Here is a 25,986-nt window from a genome sequence, read left to right on the forward strand (position 1 = left end):
AGATTATATAATCTTATTAGTTTGTTGTCTCCCATTGGCACTGAACTGCAAAGCATTGCGGGGAGGTATTATTTGAAATCCTTGGTCACAGACTCCTATCAATCATACAAATTACCCCTCACCTTGCAATATTTATGATAATGCTTCCAATGACACCGTGTTAATTGCATCCATTCCTCACCTTTTCTGATGGCCTGACACACAGATCAGGAAGAATCCAGTTCCCTCTCGCTGCTGCTCCCCCTCAATCCATCATGCTCCTTCCCTTGTGTGAGGAATGCTACATTTGTGGGGCATTATTTCAGTTTCATATGAAATTAAATTTTGGTTGGTAAACTGATACAAATAGCAACTGTTGTGTTCTGATGCTACTATTTAGCAAATTGATTTGGGGAGACGCAATGCTGCCTGGTTCCTTTGTAAGAATCTGTTGTGTTTCTGTACGCCTCTAAGTATTTATGTTACAACCAGTGAACAGCTGCATTAACATGGAATTGTGATAAAGACAAAAATTCTGCTGCTGCTGAGAGGTACATCAGAGATGATGAGATACACAGCTAAGACAAACGCAAAAGAAGTATAACATTTGATCCTGTCTGAAAATATCAGCTAATTAAAAAGCGGAGAGATGTCAAATGGCTACATTTACGAGCAAAATCGCTCAGGGAAATGTCCATCTTCGGCCCTTGACTTTCGGAAAATCTGGCCCCCTGAACAGCACAGTTGAATAGCCCTGATCCATGAAGTGGTACGAGCACATCCTGAACTATTGAGACTAGTTTCTGCATTTTTGCACGTCCTCTGAGTAAGCAATTGACCTGGTAAAATAATACATTTTAATAACTAAGGTGCAATTTGATATACAAATGAGCAGAACAACGTTTAGTCATTACAGCATATTTCCCATCAAGAGGTTTCCCCGTTTCAACTTGTGAAAGCCCAAGAATACATACTCATTAGGTATTTACGGGCATTAAAGGCTTTTCCAGGCTCACCAACATGTTTGGAGAAACAGCAGGTGGAAAAGAATAGCTGGTCCAACTGTGGTGGAACCTCCTGCCACTAATCCAGTCCAGTCAGACAACTCACGTTTCATTAATATTGTAGCATTCGCGGCTCCGCCGCACGGCTGGCTAGCTAGTTAAATGAGGAGGACACTGAGGATTCAGCTGAACCAGAGAACCAAGTTTTATTACCCTCACCACAGACTCAACCCCGGGGTTGGAAGACTGCCCAAAACAACAAAACAGGCTAGACTATCTAGGCGGCGCATGTTCTTCTCCCCAATTGTCTTTCTCTCTTCTTCTTCGCTTTTCTCAATCTCTGCAGCTCCACACTCTTCTTCTACTCTCTTAATTCCCACCCCCTCTTTCCACCCGCCCTGTCCAGCTAACTAGGGCAACATCTTCTCCCCATAAATCCACCCCCTCCTTTTGAGTATCTCCCCCATCAGCACTGTTGGTCGCCCGCCTGTTGAGACTGGTTTCTGGCGAAGCTGTGGGCCTTTTCTAGACGGTCCTATAGCCGCCTGGCATATTCCGGACCAGGCAAGGCATCAGCTGCATCGGGTGGCCGCCCATAGGCCAGCTCTGGTGGCGTTCTGAGCTCCCGGCCCAACACCAACAACACCGGAGTACAGCCGGTTGAGTTTTGGACTGCACTGCGGTAAGCCATGAGGATGAGGAGTATCTGCAGGTCCCAGTCACTTTGATCCGGGTGTAGAACAGTTGCAGTGGAACCTGAGTCGAGCAGGGCATGGGTCCCTTGACCATTAACCAGTACAGGTATTTTGCAGCAGTCTGTGGGGAAGGTGTCAAGGGAACAAAGGGTGTGAGCAGAGGGGAGGTGAAGTGTTGTAATCACCGGCTGAGTGTCACAGTCTCTGGGGAGCAAGGGTTGGCTCGGTTGACTCCCCTCTACACCGAGCCCCGCCCGTTTCCCGGTGCTGAAACCTCCGCAGCAGTGACAGGGGTTGGACAAAAGCACCATGTATGGCCTTTTTGGTGGCATCTATAGCAGGCTTGACTCTGTTGATCCTCTGGGGGCAACGTAGGGCTCTTTGGGCCCAGTTGAGGAGGGAGGCTTACAGTATATGCATGAGTCTTAGGGTGTGTCAATGTCTGTGTGGAGCCATTTTCAAAACCCTCCAGGAGGATGTCTTCCACCGCCAGTGCTTTCTCTAGAGCCGCTTCCAGGGTCTGTGGGTCTGCGAGCCGAACTTGCTGCCATAATGGGATGGGTTGAAGGCCACTAATGAATGCCTCCTTGGTCAGCACCAAGCGGGTTGCATCATCGAAATCGGGGTGTCCTCTTTGGGCCAGGTAGCGGAGCTCTGCTGCAAAAACTCCTAGCTTCTCTCCAGGGCCCCGCATCAGCTCATTAAACCTCTGCCGCATCACAACTGCGGGGGCAGTGTTTCTAAAACATCTCTCCAGTGCTCTGGAAATAGCTAGTTTTCAAGATCAGCTGCAGTCACATCAAGCAGTACTTTCCTAGCTTCACCGTCCAGGGCGGAGATTAACTGGACTGCTCTCCGTGCAGCGTGTGTATGATTGTCCAGAAGTAGACCTGGCTTCATGCGTCATCACAGTGACTGATCATGAGTTTCCTGCAGTTGATTGACTGTTGTTGTCTTATTTTAATTTTATGTACAGTAAAGTTGATTCATGGTGTCTGTTAGTGCGTGTATTCGACTGTTATAGTGTTGTTAGTATTTATTTGTTAGTATTTATTTTTGAACAGATGACACTTGTGTCATGTACCTTTTAATGTTAGGTTCATCCTGCTCTGTGAATGAGCAAAGACCACCTGTCACTATGGTAGTAGTTCCACATGCCTGCTGTTATCATTTTTTCCATTATTTCATGTGTTTGTACCTGCAGTCATGCCCTGTCATCACTGCAGGTACAAGATTCAAGTCTGCGGAATAAAGAAGTTGGTTGTAACAAATGGTGTGATTTGTCCTACTTCCCCTTCCACCTAACCTGATCTAAAATACCTAACAATCATTGTCCACCTATCAATGTAGACCTTTAACTCAGCAGGTTGATGTTTTTCTTTTATAATCTGTTCAAACATGTTATTCCAGGTGGTTAACTATGATTAATAGCAGTATTGCTTGGTTTGGCCAAGAGTTTTGCTTGTGCTCCCAACTTTATACAGTGGTGTGCCTAGATTTTTGTTAGTGCGCCCAATTTTTGGGGGTTTGGAGCACAGTGCTCCTAAGCCAAAAAGTTAGGCGGGAGCCCTGACTTGTTAGAGTCCATCGGCGGTGTAGGTATTTGCATTGGGGCCTTTACTTGGTTGGGGGTTAGTTTTTGGGACATGAGACATCAACAGTGATATTAGCATCCTGAACGTTGGCAGTCTTGGAGCTCACCCTGGCATTGTCAGTTGCTTGGTCAGAATTAACATTGTAATTGGACTAATGAAGTTTAGCCCCAACATCTTGTGCTTCACCTCCCATCATGGATTTAATGTCACTCCTTGAGTTATTGAGACCATTTCCCAAAGTACGCTCCATTGCAATGCTCATTCTCTGCATAAAGCCGTCCTCTATTCTGGCTGTAATGTCTTTCTCCAACTCTGGGATAGATTTTGGTTGGTCACTCAATTTACCTGTGGCATCCACCGGAGGGATGACGTCATCGCCAACTGACTGGCTGTGGCAAGGTCCACACGTGTCTTTGTTCACATCTACCCCGGGGTTGGAAGACTGCCCAAAACAACAACACAGGCTAGACTATCTAGGCGGCGCACGTTCTTCTCCCCAATTGTTTCTCTCTTCTTCTTCGCTTTTCTCAATCTCTGCACCCCCCCTTCCTTTTGAGTCTCTCCCCCATCAGCGCTGCAGGGTCGCTACAAGATGTTTTTTAGAAGCAGTATATAGCTTGAGTTCAGCATCCAGGCTTGACCTCATCACTCCACATATTAACATAGAACATTAAGTGATGATTAGACAACTACACTTGAGCCTACAGGTGAAAGCTGGGGTGGTGGTGGGGCAGGCGAGCATCAGCAACGTGAACACAGCAGCAGCGAGGTGAACACATTAGCAGCTTGGAAACAGCAGCAGAAGCAGCAGCAGCGAGGTGAACACATTAGCAGCGTAGAAACAGCAGCAGCAGCAGCAGCAGCATTAGCAGCAGCAGAGAGGTGAATACATTAGCAGCATGGAAACACCAGCAGCAGCAGCGAGGTGAACACATTAGCAGCGTGGAAACAGCAGCAGCAGCAGCCGCAGCAGCAGTAGCTGCAGTAGCAGCAGCAGAGTGGTGAACACATTAGCAGCGCGGAAACAGCAGCAGCAGCAGCAGCAGCAGCAGCAGCAGCAGCAGCAGCAGCAGCAGCAGCAGCAGCAGCAGCAGCAGCAGCAGCAGCAGTAGCAGCAGCAGAGAGGTGAATACATTAGCAGCATGGAAACACCAGCAGCAGCAGCGAGGTGAACACATTAGCAGCGTGGAAACAGCAGCAGCAGCAGCCGCAGCAGCAGTAGCAGCAGTAGCAGCAGCAGAGTGGTGAACACATTAGCAGCGTGGAAACAGCAGCAGCAACAGCAGCAGCAGCAGCAGCAACAGCAGCAGCAGCAGCAGCAGCAGCAGCAGCAGCAGTAGCAGCAGCAGAGAGGTGAACACATTAGCAGCGTGGAAACAGCAGTAGCAGCAGCAGAAGCGAGGTGAACACATTAGCAGCGTGGAAACAGCAGCAGCAGCAGCAGGAGAGAGGTGAATACATTAGCAGCATGGAAACAGTAGCAGCAGCGAGGTGAACACATTAGCAGCGTGGAAACAGCAGCAGCAGCAGCAGCAGGAGAGAGGTGAATACATTAGCAGCATGGAAACAGTAGCAGCAGCGAGGTGAACACATTAGCAGCGTGGAAACAGCAGCAGCAGCAGCAGCAGCAGCAACAGCAGCAGTAGCAGCATGGAAACAGCAGCAGCAGCAGCGAGGTGAACACATTAGCAGCGTGGAAACAGCAGCAGCAGCAGCAGCAGTAGCAGCAGCAGCAGCAGCAGTAGCAGCAGCATTAGCGAGGCAGAGGTAGGCAGATCCAACAGCTTAAATAGAGCGCCAGATTCAGGAGAGTATGTTTGGTTGGTTGCAAGAGTAACGAGGGGTGTTATGTGCGAATGTATTATTGGTGCTCGAGTTGACTGCCTGAACTAGCTCGCAGGCTTTGCCCCATTTAAAATCATCCCTCATGCATAGTCCAAGTGTAAAACTGAAGTGAGTTTGGCCTGTCTTGCAATAATGTTTTAATACAAAGACACATTGTGCCTCCTGAGCGGACTGCAGTTTTCCTTTGATTTACCTCCTACCCTAAGTCTGAGTGATCTTATCAAACTTGGCATGATGTGGAAAAAGTTTGCGGCACAATGCTGAGCGTCCTTTTTTGTGTTTGGAAGCTAGTATTGGCTGGCTTCTGTGTTCTTTACTCAGTTTCCCTGCAGATGTGCTCTGCAGCTGACAGCTGCGTCAGTGGCTGAAATAGAATCAGCAATTGCGGGCAAACATTTCTTGTGAACAATTATAGTTGAACAGTGATCGGAAGGTTAATTTGGTAATCAGTGCATCTGCATAATGGTAGGAGTAATAGATTATAACAGGAGACGTTCAGCATTGAATCAGGAGACGAGGATGTCCCCCCGCTGAAAGGTTGGAAAAGGGAAATCTTTGGAGCCAAGTACGATAAGTGTTAGAATATACAAACTTTATTTATTTATTTCTAAATCATGATCTATGTAATGGCTTTGATTTGTCTTTTAATGTGAGTCCTTGCCTCACTGATAATAGTTCAATGTATTAAGTTGAACATATTTAAACATAATATTATTGCTTTCAACTAACCTAATACCGTTCTCTGTTGACATAATACATTTAATTAAAGTCAGTTTGTTTCTTTCCGTTTTTTCAGTGCTTGATCCTCTCTCCAGTCTACCCAGACAAGGACAGAGGATTCCATCTTCACCCTTAGTGCATGCATGCTTAGTCAGCAGGTGCATGTTTAGTTTGTCTATCTTGTGAGTTTATTTGTGCAGTGGATAGGAAAATGTGCTTTAGTTCTTTACTTCCCTTAAATTGTTGAGAAATAAAGCAATAACAGGGTCTCTTGAATAAATGGTTTCAGTAGCTCCATCGGTCACACCCAATTTCAGGCTTATGAACTTACTTTATGATCTGACAGCATTTTAGGCCTGCTACACACATGATACAGCTTATTTTGAGCAAGGGAGAGTTATGGATATGGCCAACAGAATATTTTTAAGACATGTTGTGGTTGTGATTTGAAACAGCATTTGTAGCAGGATGCAAACTATAGTATATTCTACAATAACACACTTATTCTTTATTGGTGGTGGAGAGTTGCAGAATTGACCATGAATGTGATTCCCAGAGAAGCTGGACTGACAAAAACTGAAACATTGAATTTAATTAAATGTATTATGTCAACAGATTTCACGTATTAGGTTAGTTGAAAGCAATAATGTTAAGTTGCACCTAATATTATTATTTTAACTTAACATCAATGTTTTCAACTAACCTAACACAGTTATTTGGAATCTGCTAAGATAATACATTTAATTCATTTCAATGTTTTGTTTTTTTTCAGAGTAGCAGCAGAACCACATGACTAACCGCACCTTCACAAAACTGTCTGATCCAAGTCAAAGCAGGGGCCTGTTTATCCGAGACGATGATGGCCCTCCAACACCATCAGTGCCTCACTCTAACTGCAAACATACCCTGAACCCTAGTTTACATTCAATATACCACATCAAGGTCATTAGGGGATATGCAGGCTACTTATCATCTGTGAGCACTTGTTCAAAGGGGAAGCAGAGCTGTAAAGGGCAGCTGTTTCTCCAGCATCAGCATCCTTAGCTGCTCTTTTACTTTATGAGCTCATCTTGGAGTGACAACTCTGCTTTCAACTGCTCAATTGAACGGACCAGTTTTGTATTTCTGAAGGGCAAAGTGAACACTTCTGCCCCAGTGTGTGATCCAAACTCTGAGTGGAGAGCACATTTTCCCTTTTTTTTCTGCAGTCTTTTTCCATTAGACCCTTGGGGTGAGCACTATGCTAGGATCAATACAGGCCCCATTAGGGACCCCTATAGGGTCTGGCTTCTGAGCATCAACCTGCCCATCCTGCTCAGCAAAGAGACCCTACAGGACCCACCGTCTGCTGCGGCATTCTTCCCTCGAGCTACAGCTCCTGAAGGTGCACCACGTGCGTTACCAACCTCTCATGCATCCTAACTGAGCGCCGTTATTTTGACTGTCATTACTGATGCGTTTATCAGCTGTGTTTATCCCAATCAAGCTTCCTGTGAGAGGACAGTCAGGCAGCTGTTTGCCAGTACAACCGGACTATTATACCCAGTGTAAGAGTTTCAATGAATTGCGGCTGATTTTAGAGGCTTATGTTACACTTCCAAATGTTATCTGCAAATGTGTTTGTGCTAAATAAATCTGAGAAGGGACAGATGTTAACAATGGCTGTTTGTTTTATGAAAATGTGCAGATCTGCACAGTGTAATCATTCCTAAAGGGATGGCATATCACGCACGCTATATATCAGTTTGTAAGTAATCTCCTGGCAGTGCTCCACTACAGAGACGGCATAAATACTCATCTATTATTTTGTTTGCCCATCTCCACTCACCCAAGCCTTTGGGATCCTCAATCTATTCATTCGCCATGAATAATGTGTCACATCTCATGTCAGATGGAAAGATAATAGTGTCACAATGCTATCCCCTCATCTCCCCGCTCAGCACGATTTACCACAGGCCCTTCTGTGGTGTCCCTTACTCTGTACGCTTCACATTGCTGTCCAGCTACAGGGGGGGGGGGGCTCAGAGAATAGCACCATGACCTGACACAGGCACATGTTACGATTGACACAAGGCTCAGTACCCACACGCACCACACCAGAAACAGGTTCAAATTAATGAAGGCTTTGAATCAAAAGAGGAAAAGAAACTAACTATAAATAGATACAATAACACAAAACGCTCAGCTCGAGGATTAAATCTGAGAACTACAGAATAAATAAATGCAAAACAAAAAACGCTTGCTTGGAGAATTAGAGAGATGTCTGGCTGACTTGGTATGACGAGATGAGACGAACTGGCACAGGATAAACAAAGGGAGATGCAGACTACATAGACCAAGATAAGGTGGAACAGGTGAACACAATCAGGTTGGACGATCTCAGAGGCTGGAAACACACAAAGGGAAGAAGAAGAATTATCTGAAATGAAAGGGAGAATTACTACAAAATAAAACAGGAAGTCACAAGACAAGATAGGACGAAGACTTGAACTAAATAAATGAACATAAATGTGTGGACACCACAGCATACACATGCTGTGGTTGACCTCTGTTGGGGTGTTCCTGATCAGTCCTGATTGGCCTTGTTCTTTCATTGTAATCAGGATACAAATAAGATAATTGTGTTACTTACATGAAAATATTTATATTACTGTTAAATTACTTAAAAGTGTGGACTAGCAGGATTAGAGTGTTACTAAAACACTAAAAGAGCATCTGGTGTTTGTTGTAAAGGATCAGACTCTCTCCTTTGTTAGCTGCTCTTTTCTGGAGGCTAATACTTTAAGTATGAATCTATACGCGTACTGCCTCACTCTGCTTCATGGTTTCACTTTCTTTGGTTCATGTGTTCTGTGTTTAATTCAGCAGGTGAACCTATATGTTCATAAAATAGTGTGTGTGAGCTTAACTGTGTGTGTTAAACTAAAACGGAGCCAGCTCAGATTTTATTCCTGCTTCTTTTGACTGTGGTATGTGCTTGTGTGTTTCAGTGTTGGTATATAGGCTGCTGGCTGAATCTGAAAGGCTTGTGATCCTATAAATAATACCATTTGTGATGCTAATTATTTTACTTCTAAGGTTATCCCTTCTAAGGTTACATTGCTTAGTTGTCCTACATAATACACTGAAGGTAAAAGATCTTATTGATATTATTTTCTCTTGGATTATTTGGATTGCATCTGATATTGAGATAATCCAAAAGTAATGGAAGTAATCAGATTGAATTACTTATATATGTTGAGACTCAGATCAGGTTAATGATTACATTTGTTAAATGTTATTAGTTATTGTAATGAAATGCATTTTAAACTACTAAACCTTTCAGTTAATAATTTGAATTATTATGCTATGAAAATAAAAATACAGCCCTGGAAAAATTGAAGAGACCTCTCCAGCATTACCATTTTCTCTTCTTTTATTATTTATAGGTTTGTCTTTTTTATTGTATTCTATAAACTACTGACAACATTTCTCTCTGTTGAAATTCAACAGACACTGGAATGGCTGCCATACATATAGAGATAAAGATTTAAGAACAATTTGCAGTGTCTGTCAGTCCTGCATTTATAAATATGTAGAGCAACCAGTCGGCCACAGTTAGACTAGGGTCAAAGAGCCAAAGGTAGTCAGGCCCTCAAGTCCCCCGAGCCCTGAGTGCAGAAGTTCCTTCTTGACCTTCAGATGAATATGTGTGGCACTTTATCTTACATAAACGCCAAATTACAAGCATTTAAGAGCTGAACAGGAATGTGGGTATGTATCTTGTATTGCTTCAGTACATAAAATGAGGCACAAATCTGATACATACTGTGACGTCCTGTGATTGGTTTGTTAACATATTCAGACGTTAACCTGAAGTGTATTCTCTGATCCTCTCTTTGGGGTGGAAATGTTTTTCAGAGAGCAGACAGCGCTGTTGCACATGAAGAGGTTTTTTCTTTTCCAGAACTCATTCACTCCACTTTTAGTTTGAAACCAAACACACAGCATTTGTAATTAGAGTGAAAATCAACACAAAACTATTCAGCTTTTTCAAATGTCACCACATTATTGCCACCCAAGTGGATCTGTTGAACTTTTCCAAAAATCACTGCATGGTATTACAAAAGTCATTCAGTCTGATCAACAGAAGCTCCTCTGCAGGCTGTGAAGGTGTACAGATGGTAGCAGTCGCTGAAGATGGAAATGTGTTTGTACATATTGATGAAAAAGCAGCACTTAGGAATACATACATTAATTCTGTAATGTACTTCTGCTGATACTGTAGAGGTAAAATAATGCCGCATTTCCATTTTTTACTCCCCACTTGGTTTTGTTTTCCATTAGCTAAAGTTTTACACAAAACTGAATTAATGAAGGTCTTAAACCTCACTTTGTCACAGGGAGGTCAGGGCGTCAGGAATAGGTTTTGTGCATTTAGTGCTGCATATTCCTAAACAAATGTGTATTAAATAAACTAAAATGAGCATAAATCTGATGATATATTATAGGCATGACCAATAAAAATATACTCAGTGTATTAAACCACACACACACACACACACACACACACACACACACACACACACACACACACACACACACACACACACACACACACACACACACACACACACACACACACACACACACACACACACACACACACACACACACACACACACACACACACACACACACACACACACACAATGCTATGTAACAAAAGCTTAACCTAATGCAAACACACTTTTTTGTTCGTTGGTTCTGGTCATGATTGTGAGTAAATGTAATGATTTCCAAGAGTTCCAAAGTGCATGAGTGTATGTGTTGTATTTCTCCTGATGTGGGAACAGAGCTGGTGGCAACAGCCCCCATCACTCACTCTGCTCCACCGTGTCTTTGAAGAACCCGTTGTATCTGCCAGATCCATCAGCCTCTCCCACCGAGGCGTTCGCCAGCCTGTGAAACTGATCATCTTCCTGTGGGATTGCGGTCCAATGCGGGGGGGAGCTATATTTTACTGCCTACTTAAATACTTACTGCAGGAAGGTGCCACAGGCCCGGCTATAAAAAGGAGCCTATGAATCCAAGGCAGCCAGGCAACTCTTAATCAGCCCAAAGCAGTATGGGGCACTGACAACAGACATGTGATGAATCTGACTGTGGCTGCAACACTTCATCAACACGAGAGAAGAAAAGCAGAATGGTAAATGAATTGTTCTTCAAGGTGCACCGAAAGAACTGAAATTATGGCTTTAATTAAATGTATTGTGTCAACATAATTCACATAACTGTATCAGGTTAGTTGAAAGCAATAATAATATTAAGTTGAACCTATATAAACTCAATATTATTGCTTTCAACTAACCTGACACCCCTGTAGGAAGAAGTTATTTTTGGTTATATTATGATAGATGTGCATTTTATTCCCTTTTTGGTAACCTTATTAGTTTAATTTCTTCTTTTCACTTTGAAAATGTTTTTGGAAATGAGCCAGGTCCAGATATCTTGCATTAAAAGCTCATATTAACTTTCCACAACTATAACCATACCATTATGCGGCGTGCAGATATTGTAAAAAGGCAAAAACTTCTGAGTGGATATAATAAAACGTGACTGAATATAATCAAGGGTTTTAAAGAATTGTCCAATTTGATATACTGGTCTGGTGATGAGAATGTCTAACTATCCTGCAGCGCTGCTTCCTTTGACTTCTTTTTCTTTTAGTGCTTTCTGAACTGATTGTGTAAAATACAACCTTTGTTTTGGGGTTTTGCCTGCTTCGTTAAACTAAATGTTTAGAATATTCGTAAGCTTGTTTGTGATTTTAAAAAGAATGTTCTCAAAGATATGATGCCTGATCTCATTTTGACCAATGCAAGACAACAGAAGTAAATGGAAGACCATAATACCATAACAGAAGATATAATGTAATATTATGTAATGTTCTGAAGATAAAATATAACTATTGATTATTGAGGATCTTTTGGTTGTTTTCCATTCAATTTCATTAAATATAATATTAAATATTAAACTTTAGGGGACATCACCATTATCTGTTCCTCTCCATTATACTGAGAGCTACCTTTTATAACTCTTTCTCAATACTGTGAAAGCCATCGGACATTCTATTCAGCTCAGGTCGAGGAAATAATCTCAAGACAGATACATATCAGTCTTAAAGAATACATATATCTGCACAAATACCACCAAAGGTAAGGGACTATAATGTTTTGAAGGAACAGGAAATTGGAATTAATAAATCATGTAATGTAATCTGATCTAATCTAAACTCCAAATATAAATATATACCATCCCAAATATACTGACAGGCGATATATTGATATTTGAATCGGCTGAATTTATCATTTAAACTGCTACACATCCAAATGCCAGTCCATTAGGTGACCACTCCTGTAATGTCTGGTACAATAACATGTGTTAGCATTATTGCAGTTTGCTGTATTAGGTTATTTATTCATTTGCTAGTGCATGCATTGAGCAGCAACATTAAAAAGCTCCTTAATGATATAATTGGTATGAAAGAAATGTCCTCTGATTGAGCTTCCATGGAGAACACCACTAACTCTGTGGGGCTGCTTTGCCACTTTTTTAGAAAGAGATGACTTAATGTTGATTGATGATATAGATTTATTTTTTTTTCAAAAGGGATTTATAAAATATATGAGGTGGAACAGTAAGGGGATCTCCTCTCAGAAGATTTTCTCTGAGGATGGATCGCCCTTGATTATTATTAACACATCTTCCGGTTCAGATGTCCTTGTAATGATCACTCAGGGTTCTTAATGACTTCTGCCATAAGTGTCTATCCAGGAGCGGCTTCAGGGGAATATAAGTGTTTTGTGGTGAAAATATGATGTTTACCCTTCCAGCGATGAAACCAGAGACAAGATTAAGCTGAGAGGCGATGTTTGGTTTTCAGATTGATTTGTTGACATCTGGCACTTCACATTAGCTGAGCTTCACATTAAAACAGTAAAGGTGAATCAAGAGAGCGTTTGGTTGTTTACGGAATAGGAAAGTGTCTGATCACCTTCAGTACTGCACATGGACTTCTGATGGTGGATTCGAAGGCCCTTACTCTAATAACGACCGTGTGGTTAAAATGTGTTACAATAGTGATTGGTGTTGTTTTAGCTCTGTATTTGTATTTGAACCAGTCAGTATTAGATTGAAGTATATTACTGTAGCCGCTTATCAAATAAATAAAATAGAAAACTTAACCCAAACTCAAACTGCTGCTGGGGCACCAGTTATAAAATCTTACGCAAGAATAATGTTCACTGTCCTGGTGAGAATATCCTCTGTGCGTTTATTTCTTTGATTAGCCGCTACAGTAAAAAGCCGTTGAAGCGGATATTGTTTTTGAAACCTTCTTTGTGGATGTATGGACTATAAAACATTATTGGACTTTCATGTTGAGAGCTACGTCGCGCATTGGGTTCATGGAAAGTGCATGTGTTTCACGAATTTCACAAAAGCGGTATGAGAGCATTGGAGTTGTTTTGAGGGTGTTTTATTAAAATAAAATCCAACTAAATCAAAAATGTCTGCACACATAAATATTTTGACATTTGACTGGTTCTGAAGAGGTCCAACAATCCCAGAGTTGGACAGTAAGTGAAGGGCAGTGATTGACTGTGTGAAATTAACCCAACAGTAAACCATTAGATTCCAGATTCAACATATTTATTGTCATATGCACAGTAAAACAGACAGTTACACCGTACAATGAAAATCTTACTTTGATAGTCCACCCTACGCATAAAAAATGTGTAAAAATGTAAATATAAACAGCCAAAAGATAAAATTAGAAAGGAAACTAACAAAGTAACAAAGGCTGTAGATGGTTGCAGAAATTAGTCTTTAAACCTGGATATGAGTTCAAATATTACCATATCCCGTTCCACAGTCTTGAAGTCAACTGATTTTGAACATGTTTTTGGTTGGATGCCTGAAAGAAGGTCTGTGGTTAACACAAGCTGAAGAGATTATATTCTACCATGTCAATGTGTTAGTAAATATCCCACTGATGACTGTCATAATTGTGTTATTAAAAAAACAGTTTGACACCAAGTGACTAAATGAGAGCACTAAATGTGATCCCTCTGGATATCAGCTGCCTTTAGCTTAGCGGTGATGCATGGAGCTGTGTGACTGTGTGATGTAGTTTGTTTGTAGCTTAATGCTAGCTTTTTACTTCTTGACAAAAGTAGTGTTTTTATGTGATAGTTTACTGTTGAAAGGAACATGTTAAGTATTATGATCTATTTTTGTCACCTATTTTGATCCTATGTTCTGCAATCTTTCAAAACCTGATGAAAAATGTCACTTTTTGACACGGGAGCCCTGGCCATGCTAACTTCCAGGTTGGCCTACAAAAATACTTCATCACTGCACAACTATATACATTCAAGTGATGATTACTTGATTGACCACCTAATATAATATATAATGTTGACTGGTCATATATTGCAGTGCATTATATTTTATGAACTTGTTTAATTTTCTCTATTTAAACATTTTAATATGTAATGTCATGTGCTGGGTTTCATACATTTTGAAACACACACAAATTATAAAGAATTGTAAATGTACAAGTTGGTGTGATAAAAAAGAAAACTTTAGAATTAAAAACTTTTCAACAACATCCGCCACATAATGAGAATGGATTGATGCTCTCTTCCTACAGGCAAGTCAATGGCTGAACTTTTGATGAAGCACCAAATCCTTTTTAGGATAAAAGCCCTTTTCCCCACAAATCACCTCTATTTTTCTTCAAGACAACAGCAACAGATTAGGCGTGAACAGTCTACTTTGTTGCATCTGTAAATACCACATTATATTTCCCCAAAGCAAAGACCTGAGCTGTGGAAAAGCAAAGCCTTTGTTTTCTAAACTGCTCATCATCTGTTTCCCCTGTGGACTCCAACAGGTAACCATTAGTCAGGCCTGCACGTTATTCATAATCCATTTACACAGTTAAAAACCATTCATCTCCATATCCCCGTTTGACTTCTATATTAGATGCAAAATGTCAGATACTGTAATAATGGTGAAGGAGCGCTCAGGATTATTGCAGAATCGCCAAATACAAATGATTTCTTTCCCTGTTATCTTCCTCTGGCAGTCTGCCTGGATCCATTGTTTTGTGTACCAGAGAGATGGAGATGAAAACATTTAGTACTGCGATATCTAACGATCTAATATTTGATCCATTACAAGGAAGTGATAAGCAAACAGTTGTATTAGAAACAATGGAAATATTTCTCTGCAATAAACTAAAGCTTCATTTATAGTTCTGTACCAAGGGGTTGTAGTCTAGTTTATGTTAGAAATGTATAGTACGGGTCCCCAGCACATAGAAACTGCCGGATGCTAGCTTGCATATGTTGGGCAATTTGCACAATTAGCATAAGTAGCATTAATATGCGTGGCATTATAGCCTTTGTGGACAATAGTAAAAAAAAACAGTGTGGTTTTGGGGGTTATTTAGGATGCTGAATCCAATTATGAATCTATTTATTTCAGGATAAAAAATGGCAGTTTCAATCAGAACGTTGCCATATTTGTACTCATTGTAGTGATTTTGACTACGATGAGCAGTATTGTGAGGATTGGATAGCAAGAGGGGAAAATTATAACCACCACTGTGGACAAATGTTCAAATGAATAAGCAATCTGTCCAATCCAAATGACCAAGAGTCCACTAAATCTTCCAAATTGACCCATGATAAATCAAAATCAGCCTACTGGGAGTGCAAATATGGCCACATTCTGTTATTCATGAGCCTGAAAATCTCAGCAATGGACTCAACATACTCAATAACCTCCAAAATCACTCCAAAACTGTTCAAATAGGCCAAGCCATTTTTTAAAATTATTGTCCACATGCTGTAGGCTATTGTAGGTAATGAATGCTTAATAATGCAACTTATGCTAATTATGCAAATGTTCCAACATATGCAAGATAGCATCCATCAGTTTGTTCTGTATGTGCTGGGGACCCGTAATATACATTTTTAACATAAAACCTTGGGGTACTCAACATTTCCTGGTTCACAACTCGACTCTAGAGCTGGCCTCATCTCGTCTACGCCATAGTCGATCTGCAACTCTTCAAAACATTCAAAATCTCAACTGAGCAGTATTACAGACTTGGTTTGGCCCACTACATACAATCATACTGTTTTACTGGGTGAGATTTAAGAAAATATTGTGGTTTAAGGTTAAATGTTTGTTAATAACTATATGTATGTATCTTATGTGGGGCTTATGTAAGTTGAAATGAGTCAGTTTTACACAGAAAAAGTTAGTTCATGCCTGACACAAGGAGGGTAAAGCTCTTTGTCATTACCCATCTACTCCTTTACTTTACCTTCAAGACTTTGTCACACTTTATGTCACATGACATACCCCCATCAAAAACTGAATGACACGTTGGGCCACTGACCAAACTGCTGTCCTTTTGAATTGGGAGTGAGAAAGTCCTCACCCCTGTAAGACCGAGAGCTGTTATTGGTCTTCTTGGGCTGGTTGTGTTGCAAAATACTAATGGTTCATTTGCTCCAACTATCAATGGAAACGTATCTATACACACAGAGTTGAGTAAGCATGCTCCATTATATATTACTCAAGCTTTTCACCATTTGACATGATGTTTTCTAGCAAATGTTGAGTGCTCATTGATGCCATAAGACCTAATGTCCGACTTCAAAATGATCTTAATTGAAAAAAAGAAGATCAGTTTCATTTTGAGAAATTCATCTAAGGAAGACATCTCCACTGCAGCCCTTCTGCTGTGTCGCTCTAAATGAAACAGTATATGTACAGTGAGAAACTGTTTTAAATCCAGTAATGCTCAGTTACAGTTACTAGGAATAGAGTTCAAACATCATGCGGCATGTTCATGTATGATACATCTGTGTAGTTGTCGTGGTGATTCCAACATCCGCCAAAACATCTGTATGGCGGAGTATGGCTCAGTCTTTGTCCAGTACTCAAGCAATACTATCAGCTGATAAACAGATGGTAAACATTACAAAAATTGAAATTATAAATGTAGAAAATCCCTCTCCCACTCCAACCTTCCTCTACCTGTTCCCTCCTCCTGAGGGGCGGAGCTAAGCCATCTATAAATGCAGCCAGCTCAACTGTGGCAGATCCTTTCTCCTAAACCAAGAAGCCAGCTGGACTCATGTGGACTCCTCACAATCCAAATGTTAGTCTAAGTAAATGATCAGTGAGTTTTCCTTTCTTTATATTGTATTTTTATAGCAGTTTAAGTGGTTTATATCCTTATTAGCTGTACTGTTTAAATTGCATTGGTTAATTATGTTTAAAGATAAATGCCTTTGCTGTAATATTATTTGAACTCTAAATACGTGTAAATTAACTGTGATTTGTTATACCCTTTTCTACCAGATCAACCAGAAAAAAAATTGCAACAAACAATCATTTCCAATAAAATGATCTGGATGTGGAACTCCTGCCTCTTGTGCTCATCTCTAAATCTGTTGTGTTGACCTTTTAATCCCTGAACCAATCATCCTTACCAAGCTCTTCAGAATGGATTACTCAATCAATAGTGATGAATACTGATTGATTTGCACTGGTTGTACATGTATATATCGCCATATATAAGATTTCCCTTCACTTTTTCTCCAGTTCTTATCAGTATAAACTGAATGCCATTGGGTGAAGTGACTTTGAGTTATGACTCTCAATGCAGGTACAATAGGTTGCATGCTGTGACAAGTACAACCTCAAGCGAAAACGAAGGGGCCAATTTTTTCTAGGTAGAGCAGTTAAGACACTGAGAAAACAAAATGATATAATATTTATGATCAATAAAAGTTACGAGTGACTTTCTCACTGCAGCATGCCAAGATGTGCAGGTGTTCAAAGCTCATACCAGGTGTACTGCATGTGGCCTTGGAGGAATACAAATATTTTGTACGTGATTATGGGTTTGAACAAGTTCTCCTCAAAAAACAAAAACATAATTAAAACCTTCTCATGTGAAATGCATTTTATGTGATTGAAGAAAAGGAAAAACTTTCCCCTTAGGTTAACATCAAGTGTGTTCCAATTCAGCTGAAAACAAAAATCTAAGTAGAGTTTTTACACAATGAAAACCAAATGTTATAAGGTGCAGAAAGTGCTTAAACAAAGTAAGTTTATGAGTTAAAGCTCACTGGTGAGGTAAAGACTTCAGTGAATTAAATGCATTTCTAAACATTTAAATCAACTGCACATAAATGCCATATTTCCACACATCTGCAACATGTTCCTCCATAGGTTAAACTCTGTCTGAACTATGTTATTGTTCTAACGTTATCTTGTTATTCTGCCTTCATCTGCAATGGTTTAATGGCACCAACTGAAGAATAGGCACCACCCCAGTTTATCTTATAACCCAAGTAATGAAAACTCACATTCATTAGCACTAAATATGAATGGAAACTACAGACAAACTTAACTAGGCTTGTTCCATTACTTCTTCATCAAGCTTTTCCCCATATGACGTGTAGCTGATTAGCAAATGGAGGCTCCTCATTGAGTTTAAAATGTTCCTGTCTTTTCTGTGTTTGTTGCCTCGTAAGTATTAAACTTCTTAGTATATCTTCAAAAAAATGTTGAAAGTCTGTTCTGTTTCTGAAAAGAGATGTTACCTATTACTTTATACTGTATGTCATTGTAGTGAACCAACCCTTTATGTGTGTGGGCTCGGAAGCTGCTGTTTGACTTATTTCGATAATCCTGATATTCCTTTGATAGTAGTAACTAAAACGTAAGCACATGAGTTCTACAGTGAGCTGTATCTTCTCACAGATTAACAGTTCTTCTAACTTCAGACTTTTTAGATAAGTATTCAGCTTAACATTTTTGAACCAGGCCTGTGAGAGGAAGTAAAAGCACACTATTTCCTGCAATTTCACACACTGACTGCAACACTCCTGCAGATGATCCAACCATTAAAACAACTTTAGACTTTGTAGGTTATGTGATGTTTTTCTCTGCAAGGATCCGCAGAGAAAAACATGGAAGAAAGTCAGATGATTACAGAGACAGCATGCTGAGCCACTGGTGGACTTTATTATGAAAAAGAAGATTCCAACTACTTCAAATACATCCAATTTAGGGAGATTAAAGTACAAAACAGGAATGTTTCGAGGACTGTTTGGACAGTCATGAATGCATGTGCAAACAAGCTTTCCACATTTTCTTTTATACACACACGCACACACAAACACACACACACACACAAACCTGTGGCAGTGTATCTGGAGAAGATAAATGATAGGAAACACAATGTAACATGATTGGTTAACTTCAGTCAAATACATCTCTGAACTGTTGGGTGGAATAAACAAAACTTTGAGTGCATATCAACTTCATGAAATATAAACTGTGACCAAAACATTTATATATTTTAGCTGACAAATGTTACCTTATTGTTAACATCTAGTTCCAGTGTTCTGTGCTAATGCAGGAAGTAGTGCGGCTTGTATGTTGCGGTGGAGATGAACCTGGTGCCATTGTGTGAGTAGTGTGTCGGACTTTTCATCTGCCTAACCTCTGTCTTTTTATAAACGGAAACTGTATCTTCTCCTTACCTGACAGTCCCATGTACATTTATCTGTATAAAACATGTATTGAGCACATGCTTTGGATATTGTAATGCTGCATTGTGTACATGTCTGACAGGGATTAGGGTTAGGGTGTTTTTAGGGCTTCTTTGACACATTCTGCTTTAATGCACACAACAGTTGCTAACTGTCAATCAGTGGAATCATGGGAAACCAGCAGCAGGAACGTTAATTGCATTGTAACCCTGACACAGAATTGGAAAGGTTGACCAAATGCATTGTGCATAGTTTGATTAGGAGGGGATTTATACGCGTTCTGGAATAACAGAACACACACATAGAAAAAACACAGTTTGTGTCTGTTTTTTAGGTTTTAAAAAATATCTCCTACTTTGTGGTTTTCTTTGTCTTTAGATTGTGTTGCTCATCTGAGGACTTTAAGTATAGTACTGTTAGTTCAGGCGTGTTTTTCTGAATTAAGGGGGTAGTTTATTATTTTCCTAGTATTCCCGACACTGGTTCCACTTTCTAGTTCTGTAAAAAAAAAAAAAAGTGAGTTCTACTTTTAACCACAGACTGCTTTAATATGAAAATGGGAATTACTTGGCTGGGGATCAATAAAGGTGTGTTTGTGTTTATTAGATCATTTATAAAGCATAGGAACACACTTTCCTTTGGCTATATTGGGCTGTATGGACTTATCTTCCAGAGTAGTGCTATAGAGGACCTGGATCACCCTTTTCGATAAACATGGTTAACATTGTTCTACATAATCATTATCAGGCTAACACAATGAAGCAGGATCGAGCAGTTAATGTTGGAGGTGTAGGGAAGCCTCCCAACGTAAGGTCAATTTACATGTGTTTTACACTTTATGTGGTTTCTTGTATGTCACACTGCACTCCACGATGTTCCCACTGACGTTGGATCTGTAATGAGTAATGTTTCCCTTGTGTTCATTCAGTGAGTTTCTTTGGTCCATTTTAAGCTAGGTGCTAATAATCATGTTTGACATCACACAACCTTATTGGAAGCTCTTACAAGCCACAAGGCCTAATATTACAAAAACAAAAATAAAGTACTTTAAGTGAAGTAATACATTGTACCATTCAAATTGCAAGTCTCCCTGGTGATGTCATAGTTAAATTCCATGTGTGCTGCTTCAATTTGTCTAGTAACATCAGCTGATGCGGGCAGGTCACTCTAAAAAGTATTGATATGACAAATAAAGAGTATAAACTGCAGTTTTGAAGATTTGGGCTCAGAGAGGAGACAATTTAAGACACATGTTGGGAATAAAAGTTATCCATGTAGGGAAAACCATGTGATGGCACAAACATAACACTTTATGATGGCTGCCTAATTATAAAAGGCTACCCTTAATTATACAAACTGTTATGTTTGTTGACAACAGTCAGGTGGATTTTATGTCTGAATTTACTGCTCGATATCTAAACCTAGCAAGTGTTTTCTTCAGGAATAAAATATCATTTGTAGCCACTTCAATTTTACAAATAGGGAAGACATAGTGGACTAAATCTGACTAAAACTCTGAAAACATGGACGTCTGATCTCAATAAATCCCAAATATATCTGATATGTAAAGAAATTAGATAGATTAAAGATAAAAACACAACAACAGACACTGAGAACTTCTATAGAGATTGTATTATATTTCCAAAAATATATGTACAGTCTATTACAAAGGTAACAAAGCAAAAAGAATCGTCTATGTAACAAGAAATTGTCTAATTAAATGATCGTACAGTTCTGCTGTTGGGGAAAATACTTTTGACCAGTTAATATTCTCAATACTTTCATCACAGAAAAATAAATAATAAATTGACAATTTGCATTACTGTACAACAAACTAAAAGGCAAAATCAAAACAAAGTCAAAGTAAAGATGGAAATCCTATCAGCTGTCTTTGGTCCTAAATGAAAAGTTATGTACAACTGAAATCTTGTGGGTGACAATAATTCATCTGCGAGATAGAAAAATATAGTGCATTTTCAATGTATTCAGAGCTCTCTACTGAGTAATATGTGTAAAAAACAATATAAATAAATGTACAAGTTTTACAATTAGAACATATACAAAGATTCCCTCAGATCTCGTCTCTCTGACACAATCAACAGTGCTGCGCTCTTTGGAACCATCCACCAATCGCACAAGAGGTGAGACTAACTTCCAACTGCTGAAACACAATATTTGAAAAATAACCTTGTACTCTATTCCTGATTCCAACCAGCCCTCTACATTCTGCACGTGTCTGCTATTTTTTTGTTGCCTTTTTTTTACATTTTTCTATTCTTTTTGTGTTTTTGCTAATATAGAGCCACAACGGAACAGTTCCTGTTGAGAGTTGAGCAAAACCTGAAGTTTAAACAAGCTGCACTGAAAAACTAAAACGTGGACTTTAATTAAATGTATTAGGTTTCACACAACTGTATAAGGTTAGTTGAACGCAATAGTATTAAGTTTTGAATAGGTTCAACTTTAAATGATTGCTTTGAACTAACCTGAAACGCTACGTGAAAGCTGTTGACATAATACATTTAATTACACGTTTTAGTTTTTCAGTGTGACTTCTCTTAGTGAAGGTTACAGGTGATGTTGAATCGATTGTATCCTGGCCTTAATCTCAATTTGGCTCAAACCGCTGTTTCCCCAGCACAGGAAAAAAGGGACAGAGGCATTTGGCCCCGGGGGGAGTGAGGGGCCTCCAGGGAGCGTGGGGAGTGAGAGAGTGCTGCCTGTAAACTGGGGAGTTTTGTGCTGACTGAATGACTTTATGCCGGTATTCAATTCAAAGGTCTGGCCAAGGCCCAATGCTGAGCTCTGCTGTATGGATAAAGGGAGAGCGTTGGTGACACGGCTCAGAGCCGGTCAGGGCTAATTCCTGGTGTCTTCTCACAAAGGTGAGTCCCACAGTGAAAGTGGATCAAAGCAGACACCCACACAACGCCGGGTCATTGTGAAAACACAGTTCGGGTGTAATAACGACATGCATGCTAGCTTTTAAGGACATTTTCATAAAAAATCACTGTCCTCAGGAAGCAGTGGGACAACAGAGACACAGCAAATGTTGTCTTCTTTCAGTCGCTGCATAGCCTGGTCGCTGAAGTTAGTAAAACTGCTGCTTATTGTCATCATTCATCGTGTTTTAATGAAGCCAACTCAACAGTCCTCTTCATTCATTGTTCTGTTTCTGCTCTCAATGGAACATATTCATTTGATTGCACACAACTGTGCCAATGAAATGAATAGAAAATGTAAAGTTGACTCTTTAAATATTCTGTAGACAAAGATGCACAGGTTTCACCTTGAATGTGAGCATGTGCTAGACTTGGTTGTCCTCTAAAATAATACATTTCTCTGGATTAGGGACAGGAAGTTAAACATTAAGAGGGATTTGAATCATAAACTGGGATTGGAGAAATGTGCAGTTTTCACTTTTTTGCAGATAAGATCAGAGACCCTTTTTCTAAAGACGCTGCAGCAGATTATTCTGCACTAAAATGTGGGTTTTCATGCGTCTGGCTTAATGTGGATGCAGTTAAATGGGGTATAATGGAGACAATGAAGAACACCAAGAAGGGTTTACCCGTCAGTGATTGCTCATGTGGCATTTTCTATGCATTTGAGAAGAAAACAGTTGAAGCTTTTTAAAATATGGACTTATATCAGGTAACTGCTGCAGGAAGATATGTTTGTGATGGCTGTGCCTATTTCACCATCCTATGACAGCTGCATATTCCTATCAAAGAATGCTGCAGTAAAACACACTCAACATGGAAACTTTCTCCTTTTTTTTGCATTTGAAGTGGAGACAGATGGCACGGAATAGGTTGATTGGCTTTTAGCACATCTTCTGCAAAGCCCCCTCGTCTCTGTTCTCCATACAAAGCCGTATGGAAGAGAAGAGGAGCAATCTTAAGAGACACTTTAATGCATGTTCCATCACATCTACGCCTGTGAGGGATGAGCGGCGGAGACACATGAATAAATAAGGGAGCTGCGTGACTGCCTACGAAGCTGGGGGGGTGGGGGGTGGATATAACAGCACCATTTGACTCCAGCTCAAATCGTTTGGTCCTAATTTTCAGACCCAAAACCTGAAGGCGCTCTTTGAATTCTGGACAGCGCGTGGTGTCCAGAAATTATATCAGCATGGCTAATCGGCACCTTCCTAGTGTTGCAAATGGTGCCTCTTTCATTGCTTCGGCCATTCAGTTTAACATTTCCATGCCATGTTAGCTTTCCATCAAACGTGTAGCATATCATACAACATCATTATTTCATCTGGTGACTTGGCACGGCACTTTTTCCGAACACTTTCCGAAATCGTTTTTTTGGGGTCAAAGAGGTACATTCCTTTCCTTTCCTTTCCGAGGGTGACTAAATCTTTCCAGAGGGGTTCGTCTCAGCACAGCACAAACATTTGATAAGACCTAGCACCTTAAAAATGTCAGGTGAGGACCGTTTCTACCTGGTAATTATTGCTCTGTTTCAGTCCTACTCTTCCTCGCTGACCATGTAACACTTTCACCAGTTCAAGATTTAGTCAGCGGTAAAAAGACATCACACTAGAAGAAAAACTAAAATATAAGGGAGCTCGTCCATCCCTTTAAATGAATGCAGAAAGCATTGCCATTTAAGTGCCTAAAATAGTGGCAATACTTAAGCTAACACTTTTTAAGGCAGTATTATGTCTACAATGTTTTTGGAGCCACCTTTAAAACTGGATTTGCAGCTCAACAATGCACCGAAAACAAACACTGTGTGCAACATTTTTAGGTAAAATGATGGCAAAACTATTTGTGGAGGCTTCAATGTCAATAAAGTAATGCAACAGTGCTGCAACATTCTACTCAATAACCAAGTGACTGCGTTTCCTGTCGTGAACAATAAGACAAAGGATATTGCTACTCTGATATAAAAGTCTGCTGATTCCCCTCCTCAGTGTTGCACTCAGAAAATTCTATAATAAAAAACATTGAAAGGTTGAAACCATAAAACCCCCTCTCCTTTAGGCTACACACAAACATGTGAGGATACCATTTCACTTCCACAGCACATGAAGGAACACGAGTCACTGCAAACACTTCGAACAGTCCAGCATGTGTCAGCACAAAAAGTTCCTTTGATTCTGCATCTGTAAAGTTCCCCTCTGTGTTTGGATAAAAGAGAGTTTACCCTGTAGTCAAATCCAAATAGAAGAGAAAAAAAGAACTGCTGCAGGTGCCACAACATGTCATCGTAGCCGACAGAAAGAAAACTAACAAATAAAACATGTAAATGAAACCACTGCAAGTAGACAAGTTGTTTTTGTTGTTCTTTTCGAAGAGAATCCATAGCCTCGTGTGCATTTAAATCATTCATTAGCTTAAAAAAACAGAAGTCCTTTCCAATGCACCATCTGATATGTGGTTGGGTTCATAAGCGCTTCTAAAGAAAAAAGTAAAGAAAGTCATCTGGTTCAGGTAGTTTCTTTTTTGTTGCGGTTTTTTGTTCTTTTCCTCTCTTCAGTGCCCTGTGAAGAGGCGGAGCGAGGACCAAAGGAATGATTTCACTCCAGACTCAGCCGGGAGACTCAGGCACGACACATATCCATCTGCTATGACCATTTATCCTGGGTACTTCACAGGCACTGCTCCAGATAAGTTCTGTTTGAGTCCTTCGCCCTGCATGATGCAAACTGTCGCTGTGGATCACACCTGGACCCCCGTGCCGTGGAGATGCAACATCTGGGCTCTCATAGTCTGTATGCTGCTCATGATCTTCTTCTGATGGCCCACCAGCGTGATTCCCAAGCTCATCACGTCCCTGAAACACAGGACAATACATCAAGCACTGAACACAGGAAGGGGCGCTGTACACTGAAAAACTGAAACGTTGGCTTTTATTAAATGTATTATGTCAACATTTTTCACACAACTGTATTAGGTTAGTTGAAAGCAATAATACAAGTGGAACCTATATAAACTTAAAATGATTGCTTTCAACTAACCTATAAACATAATAAATGTAATTAAAGTCAACTTTTCAGTTTTTAGAGCATGATAAAGCAAGGAATTGCAAATCATTTGAAAAATAAAAAGAGTAGAACATAAAAACACAGAATATAGAAACATCTTGATCTGTCAAATAAACACTATGAAGGGCCAAATTACAGCTAACACAATTTAAAAGTAAGATATTATTTACATAAAGTGTGCAAAGAATGGCATATTTAATTCAATCTAAATTTTAAATATACACCGTGAAGAAAAGTCCAGTTAATAGAAGGGACTAGTGCAATGCACAGCCTGAGCTTCTTTCATTATAGTAAAATAGTTAAGGGTTATAAAAGGAAGCTCAACATAACATGTTCAATGTCCAGGATGATGAAGCAAACCAATAAAAGCCAAAGTTGTTTCTTGGAAGTATGTTTGGAAAGTTTATTTGAATGCCTTGAGCTTTTTACAGGATGTGGAGACGGATGTTGACATCTGATGGTCAGAGGAATCTGAGTCACTACTCAAGGGCAGGCCACATTCTGGGCTCATAT

At 40.0% G+C, this 25,986-nt stretch overlaps 1 protein-coding gene across 4 annotated transcripts in view; it reads right to left on the reverse strand.

Moving 5' to 3' along the window:
* Window positions 1-21,082: 21,082 nt before the first annotated feature.
* Window positions 21,083-25,986, reverse strand: part of epha7 (eph receptor A7) — a 79,390-nt gene continuing 74,486 nt past the window's right edge. For all 4 annotated transcript variants that reach the window (XM_063902025.1, XM_063902023.1, XM_063902024.1 and 1 more), the window contains exon 17: window positions 21,083-25,262. In XM_063902025.1, the coding sequence (XP_063758095.1) occupies window positions 25,148-25,262 (115 nt within the window). In that variant the 3' untranslated portion in view covers window positions 21,083-25,147. The remainder of the gene's footprint in view (window positions 25,263-25,986) is intronic.

Source organism: Eleginops maclovinus, chromosome 15 (assembly GCF_036324505.1).
Source record: "Eleginops maclovinus isolate JMC-PN-2008 ecotype Puerto Natales chromosome 15, JC_Emac_rtc_rv5, whole genome shotgun sequence".
Taxonomy (NCBI): Eukaryota; Metazoa; Chordata; class Actinopteri; order Perciformes; family Eleginopidae; genus Eleginops; species Eleginops maclovinus.